Source organism: Rhinoraja longicauda, chromosome 16, assembly GCF_053455715.1.
Source record: "Rhinoraja longicauda isolate Sanriku21f chromosome 16, sRhiLon1.1, whole genome shotgun sequence".
NCBI classification, from domain to species: Eukaryota; Metazoa; Chordata; class Chondrichthyes; order Rajiformes; family Arhynchobatidae; genus Rhinoraja; species Rhinoraja longicauda.
In genome coordinates, this window is record NC_135968.1 from 46,172,711 (window position 1) to 46,186,030 (window position 13,320).

General features: G+C 39.3%; 1 protein-coding gene across 2 annotated transcripts in view; it reads right to left on the minus strand.

Annotated features, from left to right (window-relative positions):
- Positions 1–13,320, minus strand: part of tbc1d12b (TBC1 domain family, member 12b) — an 81,213-nt gene that overhangs the window by 46,136 nt on the left and 21,757 nt on the right. For both annotated transcript variants that reach the window (XM_078413735.1, XM_078413734.1), the window contains exon 2: positions 3,914–4,037. In XM_078413735.1, the coding sequence (XP_078269861.1) occupies positions 3,914–4,037 (124 nt within the window). The remainder of the gene's footprint in view (positions 1–3,913; positions 4,038–13,320) is intronic.

Sequence of the window (13,320 nt, forward strand, 5' to 3'; positions counted from 1 at the left end):
CTGGGTAAATGTAAAAATTGTCCCTAGTGGGTGTAGGATAGTGTTAATGTGCGGGGATCACTGGGCTTGGAGGGCCGAAAAGGCCTGTTTCCGGCTGTATATATATGATATGATATGATGATAGCGGAGTCAAGGGATATGGGGAGAAGGCAGGAATGCGGTATTGATTGTGGATGATCAGCCATGATCACAGTGAATGGCGGTGCTGGCTTGAAGGGCCTAATGGCCTCCTCCTGCACCTATTGTCTATAACTGACTTTAGACTTTGCTTTGGACGTTGACAAACAGAATGGGCAACTACATGGCAACTGCAGTGTAGCAGATAAATGCAAAGTTATCTGCTTTGGTATGAAGTCAGGAAAGCTGGGTAGGACTATACATGGTTGTAGATTAGGAAATGTTGATGAACAAGGAAATCTGGGGCATTTTCTACACCAATCATTAAAAGCAGATTCAGCAAGCAATTCTTATCACAAATGTTAAGTTGGAACAATGAGGGAACCTATTGAGATGTAACATTCTGGAAGGGCTTGGCAGGCTGGACATTCCATCTGGCTGGAGGAAACAAGGCCACGTCTCAGGATACAAGGACTGGCCTCATTTGGGAAAAAAATCCAGAAGACTGCTAATCTGTGGAATTCTTTACCATAGAATGCTGCGAAGATCAAGTTATGATTGTATTTAAATTGGAGACAGATTATAGAATCAAAAGGCATCAAGGTGTATGAGGAATATGATGGTGAAATAAAGGATCAGTCACAATCGTCTTGAATGGCAAGTAAGCATTAAGGGCTGAACGATACAGCCCGCTCAGACTCGATGATTCTAACTTTAATTTCAAAGAATATTAATTACTCTTCCATTGTTCCTTTGTTCTTCTCCACCTGCCATGCAATACTATCCAGAGTTTTGCTGATTATTCCACTCATAGATGAAGTCACCGCAAACAATGGCTAGAAGCCCATCATCAATTTTAGGTCACATTTAAGCACTGTGAAAGACTTCACGGTCTTATAGATCAAATGTCCAGCCTCTTCCCTCTACAAAGGATTGCAGTTCTCCGGCATTTAAGTATTACTTATAAAAATATTCTTTATTTTACGCTTTCAACTTCAATGCCATAACTGAATTTTAATTAAAGTAACGGAAGACTATATGTATAAAGATATCTGAAACATTATTTGTTTTAATGTTTAGTTAGCTTTGCTAAGGCATCAAGCAGGCATCCATTCTAAATCAAGGTATCACTCTGTTATTCTGCCACATGATACGCGAGAGGATCGGTGTACAGAAACCTCACTGAAGAATGGTAATATTAAATGCAGGAGTACATTACACTAACAGGGGACAGATAAACTTTCTTTCCACAATAGAATTAAAGGAATGCATGAGATAACTCCTGGCAGCAATAGTGGAAATTTCCATCTTGGTGACGACTAAGGAAAAAGTCGCTTAAACCTATAATTTTCTCCCACAAGCACAGGCAAAACACTGCAATTAAAATGGACAAAAATTGGCTGTAGAATATAAACTATTATGCACTTTTTTTTAAATTGATAGAAGAGGATTGCTCCACATCACTAAAGGTCCTGTCCAATGTATCTATCTATAACATGAATGTAGACACAAAATGCTGGAGTAACTCAGTGGGTCAGGCAGCATCTCTGGAGAGAAGGAGAAGAACTGATCAGTTCTTCAGACTGATCAGTCTGAAGAAGGGTCTCGACCCGAAATGTCACCAATCAGTCTGAAGAAGGGTCTCGACCCGAAACATCACCCATTCCTTCTCTCCAGAGATGCTGCCTGACCTGCTGTGTTACTCCAGCATTTTGTGTCTACCTTCGATTTAAACCAGCATCTGCAGTTTTCCTTCCCACAGTATCTATAACATGATTAGTGATTATTGTGCAAGCGCAAATAAAAGAGGGGGCATCTTGGTTGGCATTGATGAGTTGAGCTGAAAGGCCCATTCCTGAACTGTATAACCATGACTAATACATTCAAGTTGAATGGAGCATTGCTCAATTTAAATCATAAGAGAAATATTTCCAATGCAGATAAAGGAAGGATCCTTATCAGGTCATTTCTGCTTTAAATTGGACCAGAGGGCAGAAGTATTCAAGAGCCTCTCTCATGACTAGGAAAGATTTGGAGGGATCTGGACCAAATGCAGGCAGGTGGGACTAGTGTAGATGGGGCATCTTGGTAGGCATGGGCAAGTTTGGCCGAAGAGCCTGTTTCCGTGTTGTACAATTCTATGACTGAGTTCTTTCATTCATTTCAATGAAAAGTTCAAGAGTTTATTCTCTACCAGATGTAGTAGATGGAATGGAAATTTAGAACGGAAGCAAACAAAAAATATGATTCATCATTAGCAGTTGGGGCAGCACAAAAAATAATCTTCGGAATGTTTGATAGATTTCTGGTATGAAGAACAGCATTCCAGTTCTGCATTAGTTATTAATAGATTGTCATTCAAAAAATCACGTTTCACATTCCTTTCATGACATCCCAAATCATTTTGTATTCAATTAAACCTTTTAAAAAAATGATATTCACTTTTACAAGAATGACACAATCACTTACGGTTCAGACAATTTCCAATCCTAACACTCCCCACAGTACAGACAATGCACAATGCTTTCACATGGCCTGATTAGGCAATGTGGGCAATGTGGAATGCCATTATTGGCCTAGTTTTGATGACGGACAGCTCTGTGGGTTTATTGCTGTGAAGCACAGCTGTATCAGAGTCCAAGGATTTGACAACATTATCAATGCCCATTGCAGTTAATGTACAGGTTTAACACTCAATCAACTGTGGTGATGGTTGCCAATGTTCAGGCAACAGAGTCATAACATCACAATCTGAGTTCTCACTATCTTACCCCATGAACAATCTCCCTCCAGCCTGCCTTTAAACGGAGTATATACCTGGGTGTCAACAAGTCTATACCCTTTGATCCTCTATTCCAAGTCCTGTCTCAGGAAACGATTTCTCAGTGACAGAGGAAATGATTCAAGGATATTCTCCAAACCATGAGATTTTCACTGACTCCTGAGAATTTAACTTATAACTACTCGGTGCAGAAGCAGCCACAAGATCACGACAAACGTTCCAAAATGAGTCAAACTCGTACCTGGATGCCAAAGCAACAATTCTTCTGAACTTGTCTACTTCTAGTCATCAAATAAATTAAGTATTAATAAAACAGTAATAACCTTTCCACCTCAATGAACTATGAATGAGGATATGCGATCTGGCATCAAGTCAAGTGCACCTAACACTACACAAGTCTGACTTGTTATACAAAGAAAGATCAATTGCTTTATCCTATACCTTTTTCTTCAGATGAGCCATGTCTGCAAACCACATAATACTCCAGCTAGTTTTTTTTAAAAACAAGATCATTTATGTTACAGAACATTGGAATTGTTAAATTATCAACAACATCCACGTCAAATGTCAAAGCATCTACATTTAAAAGATTAAAAACTGCAGGTGCTGGAAATCTAAACGTAAAACAGAAAATGCTAAAAAATACTTAACAGGTTAGGTCTAACAATGAGTTTTCAACCCAAAACAATAACTGTTTCTAATTCCATAGATGCTGCCTTACTTGCTGAGTGCTTCCAGGACTTTTTTTACGCTGAAAAATTCTTACTTCATACCAATCCAAATTTTTTTTAAAAATCCACATCACAGCTTCTGAACATACATTGATCATTGTCAGATCACAAGAAGGGTCACAATAAAAAATATTGCCTCAAGCCAACATTAATCAAAATCTACCAAAATGGATGGTGCCAATTAAGCAGCAACGTCTTTTACAAATACAAAACAAATACACGTTGTTGTAATGTAGAAATACACTAGGTAACAAAAATATAGAACTTTCTTTTCAAAGTATACCTGCTGTATTGTTTTGGAATCTTTCTGTGAATTTTCCCTTGGAGGAATTTTCCCAAATAACTTCCAGCCAGGAGCACTAAAGGTGGAAGAAATTGGTTCTTTCGTCTTCTTAGTAAAAAAGTTTCTAAAAAACAAGAATGAAGAAATGTTGGTCAATGATATCAGTCGAGTCAAAATGCAGAAGATGCTTTAAAAATTGCAAATAATTTCAGATTTAATGGATCTATTATGCTCTTAAAGGAAAAGCAAAACCAACTTGTTTCCTGTACCACAGATTTTATAAAGTTCAAGAAAAGTTAAAATGTTGGGTTGTATTTTACATTGGAACTCCCAACTTGCTCACTGAACCTATGCCTGGATAATCAAGGCACATGGTCTGTTACATTATTCAAATGAATAAGAGAGAGGGAGCAAAGGAACAGCAGCAAAGTAAATGTTAAGTCATTCACATTTTTATTAACTGCAATCAGTTCAATATGTTTTAATTGTTCTGATACATCAATAGTTCAGTGATACCTTTTAAATTTTAATATGTTTCAGTCATTTAATTTTTAGTAGATTTTAAATGTTTCTGAATGTCGATATCGAGAAACATTGACAGTTTTGGACTGATTTGATATCTATCAAACCCATAAACGATCATCACAAATGGTTTTTATCCAGTTGTTTCATAGCAGACTTGTACTAATCTCCTTCTAAGTGATTGCACTTATATGCTGAAGGTCTTTATTAACGTGGATCTGAATAGTACTCGTCCACCTAAAAAAAACATTCTGATAATGAAGAAGGATCTTCGACCTAAAATGTTAACTTTCTCTTTCCACAGATGCTGCCCGACATACTGAGGGTTTGAAGCTTCTTCTCAGATTTCCAATACTTCACCTGGTGTTTGATAATCGTCAACAAGTTCACCTACTGGTTTATCAGCTTGGACTACTTTTGAAGATAAGCAGCAAATACAGAGGTCTCACTGGTGGAAGGAAATTTTGACCAAAGTTCTGGTGGTTCATGTATTTATATGGATTCATTTATAGAGATAACATTAAATATAAGCCTTTATTATTCTGTTTTCAGAATTAACAGACTGGGTGGCTGATATGTAATAGGAAGAATAATTCTAGACAGCCGGAACCAAGGAAAGTTACCCCTCTACGAAAGATTATTTGCAGTTTAGTTTAAGACTAGTTGTCGCAGAATTTATGATTTGCCAAAATGCCATTTCCAAAATTATTTTCCAGACCCTACATCTGGTCCGATACGGCTTAGGGTGGAAAGGGCGGTCACGGTGGTGCAGCGGTAGAGTTGCTGCCTTACAACGAATGCAGCGCCAGGGACCAGGGTTCCATCCCGACTACGGGTGCCGTCTGTACGGAGTTTGTACGTTCTCCCCGTGACCTGTGTGGGTTTTCTCCGAGATCTTCGGTTTCCTCCCACACTCCAAAGACGTACAGGCATGTAGGTTAATTAGCTTGGTAAATGTAAAAATTGTCCCTAATGGGTGTAGTGTTAATATGCGGGGATCGCTGGTCGGCGTGGACCCAGTGGGCCGAAGGGCCTGTTTCTACGCTGTATCTCTAAACTACAGAATGGGGTAGAATTTCTTTTCAAATTATTTTACTATGGCGGTGGTGTTTAAAAAAAAAGATTAAGTGCCTTCATATTTTTAAGAATTAAAAAAAAAAATTTAGTTGAATGTGGAAGAATATAATGATACAAGCGGCACATGCACGGCTGATTTAAGAGTGCCGTCACAAAGTAGTTAGTGTAGGTAACGATACAAGGATAACCTTGAAGAAAAGCTAGAAAACTATGTAAACAATTGCTTTTTTCAATAAGGAGATCCCTGGCACCCAGCACTGATTTCATTAATCTGCCCGAGTCAACATTACAAAATTAATCACAGGCAGCATTTTTAAATTTATCACTCCTTATAATGCTTATGAATAAAATTCATGAAAAAAGTACAAAAATATTGAATACATTTAAAATTACAATATGCATTATATTTTGAAACGTACTCAAAATTATTTTTGTGTCTTCCAATTATATGGCCAGGTATTATACTAATTTGTAAATTTGTATCAGTACATCTTTCACCCAGAGAGTTGTGAATTTGTGGAATTCTCTGCCACAGAAGGCAGTAGAAGCCAATTCACTGGATGAATTTAAAAGAGTTAGAGCTCTAGGGGCTAGTGCAATCTAGGGATATGGGGAGAAGGCAGGTACGGGTTACTGATGTCAGTCTGAAGAAGGGTCTCGGCCCGAAACGTCACCCATTCCTTCTCTCCTGAGATGCTGCCTGACCTGCTGAGTTACTCCAATATTTTGTGAAATAAATACCACGGGTTACTGATTGTACATGATCAGCCATGATCACAATGAATGGCGGTGCTGGCTCGAAGGCCCAAATGGCCTCCTCCTGCACCTATTTTCTATGTTTGTCATTAAAAACCTGTTACCTCAATTAACCAAACAATTTTTTTCAGGATATGAATTAGTTCCATTATCAAATAAGTCACTTACAGTTTAGTTATTTCCCTCAATTGCCTGTACCTCAGTGCCATGTATTAGTGAACAGCAATCCTTAGCAAGTGGCCCAAGTGCATTAGGCAATGGAGCAGCAAAGGATAGATCCAAGCAGCAACTTGCATAATACATTCCTAGTAAAGCCAAAAGTTATCCAATAGTCTCCTCCAAAAGAAAAGGAAATATAGTTAGTTCATCGAATAAAGAGCAGCAATCACCTATATACTAAAACTCGTTTGTCTGTTTGTTTGTTCTTGAACTACAGCCAAAACGGTACACGATCGCATGACAATTTTAGGCCCACCTTACCCACCAGGTGCTAATGGAAGTTTCATGAAAAATATAACACCGATTTCGAAGTTATTCACATTTTAAAGTTTAAATCTATCTCCTAGGGAGGGTGGGGGGAGGGGGAGGAAGGGGGGAGCGGGGGATGAGGGGAAAGGGGTGGGGGAGGGGGTGCTGCACCAATGCAGGAGAGGTTTGGGCCCAACAGGTCCACTTGTCTAGTAACCTTTAAATATTTCTTAAATTCAACATGAAATTCAGCATTTGTGCACAAGGGCATGGTGGCAGCGCATGTCCCACTGAGTTTCAGTTAAATATACAGCAAACAAAAACTAAAGGTATCCTTAATGGAAGTGGTATCTTACATTGTTCTTTGTTGTGATAAGAAAGACATTCTAAGAAAAGACATGATGAATACAGGTACAACCTCGTGAGAGTACACCTACGATTTCCCATTGGTGAATCTGACTGCACGCTTCTTAACCCTTTTTCTTCCTCAGCGCATTGCTTCATCTGTGTTCATTTCCTAATACATATTTGTTAACTCTAATGGACTCAGCATATTCCAGTTATTGAGTAGACTGGAGTTCATTTAAAACTTGCTTCCACAATCATAACATACACTGATTTTGTCACACATTGTCTATTGATCTAGCCATGTCCTGACTTTTTAAAATCTTGTTTCCACCTTCCTCCACAGTCTTACTTCTCCATATATCGGTGACATCTTCAAGTAATCGCTCCACCACTGATGGCCATCCTTGACTACAAGCTCTAATATTCCACCCCCAAACTTTTCAACTCTTGCTCCTGAAAATCTACTTTCAAGCAAACTATTGATTTTCTGATCAATCATCTTACATGAGTCAATATCAGAGTATTTTAATATAATTCTTAAATTACCTTGGATTGTTTATATTCAGATTGAAAAGGTGCTACATCAGTACAAATATCTGTGGTATGACTAATCATACAATCCCACTGGTGTTACAGCACTTTTCCTCTCATTCGAGAAACAATGTGAAAGAATAAAGGGAAAACATCTGAACATTATTGAGACAACAAATTGAACCTTCCATTTAATAAATCTCAATTTGCCACCATTTTACGTTGCGCCATCTCTTAAAAATCAGGGGCAATTCATTTTTGTTCTTTTATTGCTTTCTCTTCCTAGTCCAGCAACCACATTTAGCAAATTCAATGCAATGTTATTCTCCAAAATAGTGGAGTGAAGACAATTGAAAACAACTATGTTGGTACATGTCAGCTCATTTTTATTGTATACTGGACCAAGTGGACCCGTTGGGCCCAAACCTCTCCTGCATTGGTGCACCACCCTCTCCTCCTCCCCACCCCCCACCCTCCCCTCTTCCCTCCTTCCCCCTCACCCCTTTCCTCCCTCCTCCTCCCCCCACTCCATCCCCCTCGCCCCCCCCCCTTATCCTCCGTCCTCCCCCCCTCTCTGCCTAGGAAATAGATTTAAACTTTAAAATGTGAATAACTTTATTAATATAACACCGATTTCAATGAAACCTTCCATTAGCACCAAAGGGACGACGGTGAGTAAGGTGGGCCTAAAATTGTCGCGCTATCGTGTACCGTTTTGGCTGTAGTTTAGGAACAAACAAACAAGAGTTTTAGTATATAGATTTAATATACACTCCAAGGCTTTGGATCCAGGGAGAGCCAGGATTAATTTGTTACATAAAAATGAATAATGATAACTCATCTAAAACCATTGCACTGTAATCATTATATGAAGATTTGGTCTCCATGTATTCCATAACAAAGCAGGTCAATTTGAGACCAAATTGAACTGTTCACCACTTGGCCCACCAGGTCCATTCTTCAGTTCTATTAGTTATATGATATGCTTAATCAACTTCACTTCCCCAACAATATCACATTACAAACACACCACAAATTACATGGTATGTTTCAACCTCACCCAATATTTAGTCACTCCCATAATAGAATTTATATACTTACCAAAGACAGCTTCTATAAGCACACCACAACAGCTGGTGAAGTTTACATAGATTTGCACATGACAGCTTCTGCACCATGTACTTTAATTTTGTGACTTTGCAATATAATTCAGATCAATGTGATTCTCATCAGTGCTGAATTTACTGAGATGATGCCAATGGTTAAGGCCTTTGTACACTCTGGAAAAGGAAAATATTAGGAGAGTTTTGCCCATAATCTTTGTACTGTATCCATTGCTCTAAATGTACAGATGGTGATGAGAACAAGGACAGATTCTTTTCATGGTTAAATAGCAAGATCTTATTGGCCTCCACTGCCTTCTGAGGCAGAGAATTCAACAGATTCACAACTCTCCAAGTGAAAAAGTGAATATGAGTCTGACGCAAGTGTCCTTCTTATCCTGGTGTTCCAGGGTTGGGTGTAGGGCCAGGGAGGTGGCATCGGCCGTGGACCTGTTGTGGTGGGAGACAAACTGCTGTGGATTAAGGTTGCCTGATAAACTGGGTTTAATGTGTTTCATAACCAGCCTCTCAAAGTTCTATGATAGTGGATGCTAGGGCCAGTGGATGGTAGTTTTTAACAAGTGAGATCTTTATTTTCTTTGACACCAGGATGATAGTGGTCTTCTTGAAGCAGGCGGGTACCTCAGAATGGAGTTGGGAGAGAACACTCCCATTAGTTGGTCTGCACGGTTCCTATTGATGTGGCCAGGGAGTCCACCTGGGCCACTTGCTTTCCATGGAAGGAAGGCAGATCAAACTTCTGCAACAGTGACCCAGGAAAAAGGCACACTTAAGCGTGACGGGACAGGATCGCCCTGTTGGCCATCTGCTCAAATCGAGCATGTAATGCAATCAGTTCATCAGGGAGGGCACACTATCACCAGAGATGCAGCCTGACTTTGCTTTACAGCCAGTTATAGTATTCAGGCCCTGCCAGTCGCCAGGTGCCCTAGTGATTATGCTGGATCTCAAGTTTGTCCTGGTAATGCCTCTTGGCATTCGTGATCGGTTTGCGAAGATCGTAGCGAGCTTGTCTGTACCGCTCGGGATCATTTGATTTGTAAGCAGCAGTCTTGGCCTTCACATGGGAATGGACCACATGGTTCATCCATGGTTTCTGGCAGGGGAACACCTGGATTGTCATCTTCAGCACACACTCCCGGAATCAAACTTTGAGATGTATCTCAAAAAACTATACAATTATAAATAAAACACATCGATGCCTCTACTTCCTGAGATTAAGGAGATTCAGTATGTCAAAGAGGATTCTCTTGAACGTCTACAGGTGTACAGTAGAGAGCACATTGACTGGTTGCATCACGGCCTGGTTCAGCAACTTGAACATCCAGGAACGAAGACTGCAAAAAGTTGTGAACACTGCCCAGTCCATCACCGGCTCTGACCTCCCCACCATCGAAGGGATTTACCAGAGTCGCTGTCTCAAAAAGGCAGCCAGCATCATCAGAGACCCACACCACCCTGGCACTCATTTCACCCCTGCCATTGGGGAGAAGGTGCAGGAGCCTGAAAAGTGTAACGTCCAGGTTCAGGAACAGCTTCTTCCCTACAGCCATCAGGCTATTAAACACCACAACCTCAAATAAGCTCTGAACTGCATTAGACTATTATTATTATTATTATTATTATTATTATTATTATTTACAGTGCACTATGTTTACATGTTCTGTTGTGCTGCAGCAAGTAGTAATGTCATTGTTCTATCTGGGACACACGACAATAAAACACTTGACTCTTGACTCATGGTTGTTGCATGGAAGCACTTAAATTTTCAAATGGAAAATAGGCTTTTCATGTTTTGAATAGCTGTGCACGACTCATCATACCCACATTATATTACTTTTTTTTGCTCTGTAGCATTTTAATGATCAGTACTTTACTGCCTCGTCTTCTTAAGCTCCCAACCATTCAAAATTCTTTGCCTACTTCCATTCTTTCTGTAACTCGTTTCCTATTTATATGATGTCATTTACTGAATAGCAATAATACTTTATACAACTGAGGTACTGCTTTACCAAATGAAACAAATTCTACACAAGGTCACGTAATTCCCAGTGGGAGTTACATTTGTATCAGCGCCATGCACAATAATCCAGTTAACTGAGACAAGCTATTTCTACTCCACATTGGTTACAAAAAAAATTGCCAGATGCCATAATAGATTTGCTTTATCTAAATAAAACCATTACAGACGTCAATAGACATCAAGGCTAATTGTTAATTAATAGTACTTGCAGAGTCAAGGACCTTGCTTTCTTTCTTTGAAAAAAAATCATGCTTTTACACAGCTTTGTAGTCGTTTAAAATTAGTTGGAGAACCTCTCATTTTGCTGAGTGAGCAATTAACTTTAAACTTTGGCTCACACTCTGCAACTGGAAAAGTTGAACATTAATTGTTGCCACGTGTGGATTTGATAGAGTTGGAGAAATAAAATTATTGGAACGAGTATGAGAAATATTCACGAGTAAGAGAACTTAAGAGTTTATTTTATTTTAGATTTAGTCTAGTTTAGAGATACAGTGCGGAATCAGGCCCTTCAGCCCACCAATGATCCCCACACCCTAACACTATCCTACACACACGCGGGACAATTTACATTTTACAATTTACAGTTATACCAAGCCAATTAACCTACAAACCTGTACGTCTTTGGAGTGTGGGAGGAAATCGAAGATCTGAGAAAACCCACGCAGGTCACTTCTTCAGTCTGAAGAAGGGTCTCGACCCGAAACGTCACCTATTCCTTCTCTCCAGAGATGCTGCCTGACCCGCTCAGTTACTCCAGCATTTCGTGTCTACCTTCGATTTAAACCAGCATCTGCAGTTTTTTTTCCTACACTTCATGACAAGACAAGAAGGTTGAAAGTAATAATACTGGTTGATCCATGCCAAGTAATGGAGCCAAATCAATATCTTCTCTTGTGCATTTGGAAATTGGTAACATTTTTAATCAATTTTTTTGAAGATCTAAGAAATGTTCAGTAACTTAGTAGCATTTTTTATATTTACAAATAACAGCCACACAAGTTGACACTTCAACATAAAACACATATTTCGCAAAATATTAGACTCTCATATTTGGAGTTCACACAAGGCGCTAGGCAAATCTAAACAAAAATTCAGCAAGATCGAAAGCACAGCCATATTCTTTCCTTTCTAATAATCATGACCTCAAATTTGAAAATGAGAACAACCTTGATAAAAGTCCTAGAGTCAGCATCATGCAGTGTGGAAACAGGCCCTTCCCTACTTGCCCCCATCAGTATCATAATGTATAACATCATTGCTTAACATTTAATTTTATTAGCATACTCTGATTATTAAAATGCTTGAGCCCTTATCCTGGTGTTATAACACAAGGACTTTGTGCTTTAATTGTGATTCAGGTATACAGTGCTCTCCATAATGTTTGGAACAAAGACCCATCATTTATTTATTTGCCTCTGTACTCCACAATTTGAGATTTGCAATAGAAAAAAAAAATCACATGTAGTTAAAGTGCACATTGTCAGATTTTATTAAAGGGTATTTTTTATACATTTTGGTTTCACCATGTAGAAATTACAGCTGTGTTTATACAGTCTCCCCATTTCAGGGCACCATAATGTTTGGGACACATGGCTTCACAGGTGTTAGTCATTGCTCAGGTATATTTAAATGCCTCCTTAATGCAGGTGTAAGAGAGCTCTCAGCACATAGTCTTTCCTCCAGTCTTTCCATCACCTTTAGAAACTTTTACTGCTGTTTATCAACACGAGGACAAAAGTTATGCCAATGAAAGTCAAAGAAGCCATTATGAGACTGAGAAACAAGAATAAAACTGTTAGAGACATCAGCCAAACCTTAGGCTTACCAAAATCAACTGTTTGGAACATCATTAAGAAGAAAGAGAGCACTGGTGAGCTTACTAATCGCAAAGGGACTGGCAGGCCAAGGAAGACCTCCACAGCTGATGACAGAAGAATTCTCTCTATAATAAAGAAAAATCCCCAAACACCTGTCCGACAGATCAGAAACACTCTTCAGGAGTCAGGTGTGGATTTGTCAATGGCCACTGTCCGCAGAAGACTTCATGAACAGAAATACAGAGGCTACACTGCAAGGTGCAAACCACTGGTTAGCCGCAAAAATAGGATGGCCAAGTTACAGTTTGCCAAGAAGTACTTCAAAGAGCAACCACAGTTCTGGAAAAAGGTCTTGTGGACAGATGAGACAAAGATTAACTTATGTCAGAGTGATGGCAAGAGCAAAGTATGGAGGAGAGAAGGAACTGTCCAAGATTCAAAGTATACCACCTCATCTGTGAAACACGGTGGTGGGGGTGTTATGGCCTGGGCATGTATGGCTGCTGAAGGTACTGGCTCAAGTCAACTTTATTTGTTACATACATATACAAGATGTGCAGTGAAATGAAAGTGGCAACGCCTGCGGATTGTGCTGAAACTACAAAACAGAATAGAATTTTTTTTTTAAGACAAAAAATAAATTAATACAGTAAATTAAATTAGTCCCAGGTGATATGAGAGTTAACAGTCCAGATGACCTGTGGGAAGAAACTCCGTCTCATCCTCTCTGTTTTCACA